This window comes from Pinus tabuliformis, chromosome 7, assembly GCF_031772625.1.
Source record: "Pinus tabuliformis cultivar Carrire ecotype Pingquan chromosome 7, CPIR1, whole genome shotgun sequence".
NCBI classification, from domain to species: domain Eukaryota; kingdom Viridiplantae; phylum Streptophyta; class Pinopsida; order Pinales; family Pinaceae; genus Pinus; species Pinus tabuliformis.
This window is the reverse complement of record NC_142293.1, coordinates 70,661,912-70,668,705: the sequence shown is the minus strand read 5'-3', so window position 1 is coordinate 70,668,705 and position 6,794 is coordinate 70,661,912. Positions and strand designations below refer to the sequence as shown.

At 35.4% G+C, this 6,794-nt stretch overlaps 1 protein-coding gene across 1 annotated transcript; it reads left to right on the top strand.

Annotated features, from left to right (window-relative positions):
• The first annotated feature begins 3,111 nt into the window (after positions 1-3,111).
• LOC149245260 (UDP-glycosyltransferase 86A1-like) lies at positions 3,112-5,095 on the top strand. The gene is made up of 2 exons (XM_089457717.1): positions 3,112-3,670; positions 3,899-5,095. The coding sequence occupies exons 1-2, from the start codon at positions 3,178-3,180 to the stop codon at positions 4,861-4,863; spliced, it is 1,458 nt and encodes a 485-aa protein (XP_089313843.1). The 5' UTR covers positions 3,112-3,177; the 3' UTR covers positions 4,864-5,095.
• Positions 5,096-6,794: the final 1,699 nt, after the last annotated feature.

The window sequence follows — 6,794 nt, the reverse complement described above, 5'->3', positions numbered from 1 at the left end:
CTTGAAAACAATTAGGCTCACCTTCATCAGTCAACAAAATATAGTTTGAAGGAGGATACCTTTGTGAAGGCTTATGAGGCCTAGAAGATCTGTGAACCAACTGTGGTGGTGCATTATCAGGTTGAATCTCCTGTAAAGGTTCCTGCAAGATTCCTTCTTTTTGTTGTTTATCATTTTCCACTTGTTGTTCTTCATGCTCCTAAATTTGCGGTTCATTTTCTTGTATTGGTGGTATGTTTTCCTGCTACTCTTCAAACCTGTCAATAACCTTCTTGACTTCCAACTCACCTACAGTCCTCTTGAACATTTCTGACTCATTAAATATAACATCCCTGCTTCTAATAATTTTATGTTTGACTGGATCCCATAAACGATAACTCATGCACACTTCTAGTACATGCTTGACCTGTTTCAACAATATATCTTGTCCATCTTTCATCTTGATCTAGACATCTCCCACTCTGACAATATTGCAAAAATGATTATTCCCGAAATGCACTCTACCATAATCACTAGGATTATATGAAACAAAACTATCTTTGCATGGGGTTATATGGTGAGATGCCCCAGAGTCAAGGATCCAATCGAAGCTACTACTAGATGTATATACACATGCATCCTCTACTGAAACAGTAAACAACACATCACCATCTATCGCTACAACAGTAGTCTCACCTTCATTTTTGCTGGATGACTTGTGATTTGTATTAGATGGTCTCTGATCCTTTTGTCCTTTCTTCCAAAATCAACATTCTTTCTTCATGTACCTAGGTTTGCCACAATGAAAGCAGATGATCCTTCCTCTCCTTGATTTTGATTGGCCTCTCAATCTTGATCGCCTTTGCTAGCCTCAATCCATTCTCCTATCATGATTATCTAGAGCTAGAGCTTCTCCGCCCTCGTTTTCCGCAATTGACTTGCGTCACAGTTCTTCATAGATTAAACTGCTACTAACATAATCAAACTTCAGGGTCCCTGTAGTTTTTGAAGTGCTCATAGCTACAATTAAATTTTCCCAGTTGTCTGGCATAGAACACATTAGCAAAATAGCTCTAATTTCATCATCTAAAATGATTTTAACAAAGGCAAACTGATTAGTAATAATATTAAATGCATTTAAGTGCTCAACAACTGAAGCACCCTCCTTCATTTTGAGATTATAAAGTTTCTTCATCAAGAACACTTTGTTTGATGTCGTGTTCTTCTCATATAGATCATGGAGCTTCTTCCCTAATCCTTTAGCCGTCTTTTCTCCTGACACATTGAAATACACATTCTTTGCTAGATATTAGCGGATTGTTGCAATTGCCTTTCTATCTAGCTTATTCCATTCTTCATTTGTTATTGATGAGGGTTTCTTTGTTGTGCCCTCAATTGGCAAATATTGATCCTTCAAAATCAGTGTATCCTCCATCTGTGATTTCCATAGGGAAAAAATAGCCCTGCTCAACTTCTCCATATCTGTAACTGCTATCTCCATTTTCAATATATTGATGCCCAAAAAAAATACTCCACTTAAAAATAAAACTTTAATTATTACTCTTTAAAATTTAGTAATAATGACCTTCCTCCTTTTAAAATATCCTTTCCAAAATTCCTGCTCCTTTTTAAAATATACTTTTCAAAATTCCAACATATAATTATATAAATATAAAAAACATATATAATGTTTTAACCTTTTCACATTTCACACATACATATGCTGGTTTGTATACGTGCAAGCTTGATGAAAAAAAATTACGAACCCCACACAAAGCACTTAGGCACTCCATGTTTTAGGCTTCATGGCACGTTTCACCATATGCCCGCGACGTTTTTATTTCTTGCAACCGCTGTCTTAACATTCCTCAGTGAGTTCCTCAGCTATTTCCTGAACAGATCCTTTTCTTGGACTCTCTTTTTTGCAGCGATTTCTGATTTCCTGGACAGATCCTTCAACAACTCTAGAGGTAACAACGAACATTTTAATGAACGCTGCCAGAGAGGCGATGGCACTAAGCGGCTTGCACGGCGGATATTCGATCAATACCAATTGTTAATTCAGAGCATACATCACACACTACAGATTTATACTCTCAGACTTAGATGGCAAAAGCAAAAAATAATTCACGGAGACAAACAAATGGAAAAACAACAAGATTACTCATTCAGAAACAATGGAATAGATAAAACAATCACGGGAGAATAGAAATTACTTAGCATTACATAACTGGGCCTTGGCTTGCATTACATAACACACGTGGGCCTTGGCTTGGTTTCCTTGGCCATAGAAATTACAAATTTATAGAAGCTGAACAAGGATCTAGAATCATGCGTATGTTCTAGATGGAAATCTAGAAACTAATGGCTGTGTAGAAGGATCTAGAATCATGCATGTCTTCTAAATGGAAATCGAGAAACTAATGAGGGTGTAGAAGGATTTAGAATCATGCATGTTTTCTAAATGGAAATCTAAAAACTAATAAGGATATAAAAAGATCTAGAATCCTGCATGAATTTGGCTTCACACTTAACATTATAAAGATTACATGTTTTTTTAATTTTAAATGTTGGCCAATTTAAGTGTATTTTACCAAAAATCATACAAGAATTTTTGTGAATGGGATGTTCGACCAATTTAACCTCGCCGCCCACGAAAGCGCTGAATAGGGGCGAGTCGAAAGACCCTTCTTCCGGCTCGGTATTGCCATTAAGCACATGCAAAATACTTTATTAGGTTTTATTTTTTCCAAGTAAAAAACACGTCACCTTTTCATTAATAAAAAGGTGATTACAACAGCAAAGCTCTGATTGATTACTCCAAAGACTAGCATCTAATTACATCCTTTGCCAGGATCACACGTATAAAAAACTATCTACCTACCGCTGTAGATAAGACAATACTACTGACGTTCTGGAATAAGGCCCGTTCATTCTCTCCAAAATATATCCAATGAAAAATATCCGTATGTAAGTACAGCGAAATAGCTACAGCACAATGTGACCTTCATTCAACAATATTTTATTCAGGTAAGTGGGATACGTAGTACAATAGGACTCTGAAATTACGGAGCACGTGGAAATCTTGCTCAGCACGGCTTTGCGATGAACCTCTGCTTGGCACGGCTCTGTGAGACGTTATAAAACAATGAACATTCAAACGAAACAAAACGAAAGGGAAAACTTCTGTCGACAAATATGGATGCGTGTGAAGGCAAAACTGGTATACATGCCATACTCGTCCCGCTGCCGGGGCAAGGTCACATCAATCCCGCAATGCAGCTCGCAAAGAAACTCGCCTCCAAAGGCATTAGCATCACATTTGTCCTCACACAGTCATGGCATAACATCATCACTCACGCTCATTCCACCAAGGGTGTCAATGCATTCGACCACGCTCAGAATCTTGGCCTCGACATTCGGCTGGTGGCAATACCCGATTGCTTGCCTGGCGAGTTCGAGAGATGGAACAAAATCCAAGAGTTTTTTCAGTCCCTGGATAACATGGAAAGCCACGTGGAGGAGCTCATAAAGAATCTCAATCAATCAAGTGTAACCCCCGTCTCCTGCATTGTGGCCGACACTATGCTTGGCTGGGCTGTGCCTTTGGCCAAGAAGCTCCGCCTGCTGTCCGTTTCCTTCTGGACGCAGAATGTGTCGGTCTTTTCCATCACTTACAATTCATATTTAGGTGATCATTTATTTAAATTTGCTGCTACTAATCACTGAATGAATCCCATTAGAGAATGAATTAATGAGACTGCTTTTTAGAATTTTGGAATATTTTGCTTCTAATATCAATCTGCACAGATTTGGGTTTATTCAACATCACTAGAGTCTATCTTCAATCCCTAATTCATGGATAATTTCCTCCGTTTTCTCAATGTTGTAATGATTTGTTCTTCGGGTTGTTTTGCAGAGGAACGTCGGGCGGAATCGGTAATTCATATTCCAGGTGTGACCCCTTTACAGCCCGCAGATCTTCCCTTCTGGTTAACACAGAGCCCAGATGATGTAATAGCCAGAGTGGTTGCTCGCTGTTTTAAAACAGTCAGGGAAGCAGACTGGGTTGTAGCCAATTCCTTCCAAGGCTTAGAAGGTCATGTAGTGGAGACTTTGTGGGAGAAAAGGCGAGTATACTGCGTTGGGCCATTGCTCCCTTCAGCGTACCTCGACCGCTCAGATCCTCGCGACTCTGTTGTGGGGACCAGTTATCGGGTAGAGATGGACTGCACACGATGGCTAGACGACAAGCCCCCCAAGTCGGTCATATACGTCTCGTTCGGCAGTCTACTCCCCATGTCGAAAAGCCAAATAGAGGAAATAGCAATGGGTCTGAAGGAGAGCGATTATAGTTTTATTTGGGTGCTTCGACATTCGAGCAAAGAGCGAACCGAAGTGTCATCCATGCTGCCGGATGGCTTTCTGAAAGAAACAAAAGAGCGAGCAATGGTTGTTCCATGGTGTTCACAGCTGAAAGTGCTGTCTCATCCATCCATCGGCGGGTTTTTCAGTCACTGCGGGTGGAACTCCACTTTAGAAAGTATCGCTTTCGGCCTCCCCATTCTGGGATTTCCTCTAGGGGTGGAGAAATTTACCAACTGCACCCTCATAGCCGATGAATGGAAGATTGGGCTGAGGCTAAGGAGCGGCAATGATGCAGATAAGGTTATTGGCAGGGTCGAAATAGCGGAAAATGTGAAGAGATTGATGGAAGGGGAGGAGACGAGAAGGGCGGCCGAGAGACTGAGGGATGTTGTAAAAATGGAAGTAAGGAAAGGAGGAACTTCTGACAGTAATTTGGAAGGTGTTGCGGAGGGGTTAAAGGCCAAACTCAGCGAAAACAAGATAATATCTTCATCTTCGCCCAATGGAATATTGTGATAAGAGACTCATCAAATGAATGCATTGTGCTGTATAATCTAAAATTTGATGGTGTGCTAAGTTAATCAAGGTCTCAGAATTCCGTATAGTAGACTTCACCAAGGTCGTATTCAGTCATGGTAGAAGAGATTCATCAAGGTCGTACTGTAACTGTTTTATGTTTAAGAGGGGTTTTGTCAGAATTTTATGTCAAATTTATTGGAATTGGACTTAATAAGTTTTTGAGTCTGAACCGTTTCACTATCTCCAAAGTTCCTCCGAATAAGAGGAATTTATTATAATGCATAGGAATTTATTTATATATTAAAAATATATTTTAAATCGTTTCTTTAATTAAATTTTAAGAAAACAAAATTCCAAAACTTAGAATAATTAGAATTAGATAATATTTTTTTATAAGTGATTGTTCAGGGTAATATACTGAGTTAAACAAGGTTTAAACTGCAAAATTCCAAAACTTAGAATAATTAGATAATATTTTTTATAAGTGATTGTGTAGGGTAATATACTCAGTGAAACAAGGTCTAAACTGTTGGTTATCTTTCAATGAGGAGAATTGGGGTGAATCAATGCACTGGTAGGTTGGGTTTCAATAGATCGATTTAAGTGGATAGTTTTGAGATAAACTAGTTTTGATTTTATGTTTTAAGAACATATTTATTTTATTTTGTTTGGGCTTTGAGTTCAAGGAAGCACCACATAATTGTGAGACATTACCAAAACACAATTAAGTAATAGAGGTTTTGAGGTTTTCAATGCACCAAACTTATCACCATAAAAACTCTCACTAAGAGTTGTTTTCACATATTGATGTAAGTTTACCAATCATATAATTTATATGGTTGTACTAATTATAGAATTAGAACATCTATCAATCTTCAAATTAAAATACCTAATACAACAAAATTTGAAAAACTGTGAATTGCTTTGAAAAAATAGATAATTTTTTCATTGTACCTTTTTTTATGTTACAATATTCATGAAAAATTAAAATAAAAAATTTGCATTATATTTTCAGTGATAAAATGATAAAAAAAATTATCGATCCATTTATCAATCCATAATTACATTATTATTTTCATTAATGTTTTTCTCATGCTTCATTATTATATACATACTAAAAAAATTAAAAAATAATTAATTAGTGATAAAATGATAATATATATATATATATATATTTACTTTCATTAATGTTTATTTCATAATTTATTACTATATATACTAAAAAATTAAAAGTAATTATTTTGTTAATTTAAGCTATGAAAGTAACTTCATTTACAATAACTTTATTATAAAATACTATATAAATGAAAAGATTTAGTGTTAAAAGTATATTTTGTTAATTGCAATAAAATATTAGTCACTACTTTTTCAAATCATGTATAACCTTTAAGTTCATTGTTTTGTACAAAGGAAACAAAAGAAAATTATGCCGGCTTCCTCTACTCGAATTTGTTGGTATCATTATGATCTTTGAAATATATAAAGCACTGAATTAAATTAAAAAAATATTTATATTTATATTTAAATAATTTTTTTATATTTAAATATTAAAAAATAAAAATTCATTAATTTATAATTGATAACTATTTATATATTATATAATATTTTTTTGCTAATCTATTTATTATTTTTAAATGAAATGCTTCAATTTTTTTGCTAATTAAATAAAATTTAACAAAATTTTAGAGCGAAACAACTAGCTGATTTGAGAATATTGTAACTATTATCTACTTTGCAAATATTATAACTATCACCTACATGGCCAATATTATTAATTAATTCATTAAATAACTAAAAAAACAGGTAATTTTACCCCACATTCCACCTATTGATATATTCTCAAATTTGTATACAAGTGTGAAGTAATGGATAAAGCTTTTATTATGTATCAAGTGGGAAGAACCTTATTAAGTAATCATTTAGTAATC

Excerpts from the sequence above, each read along its gene's own strand:
- LOC149245260 (XM_089457717.1), top strand. The coding sequence starts at position 3,178 with ATGGATGCGTGTGAAGGCAAAACTGGTATACATGCCATACTCGTCCCG. Across the intron at positions 3,671-3,898 it reads CACTTACAATTCATATTTAG|AGGAACGTCGGGCGGAATCG; the intron begins GTGATCATTTAT and ends GTTGTTTTGCAG.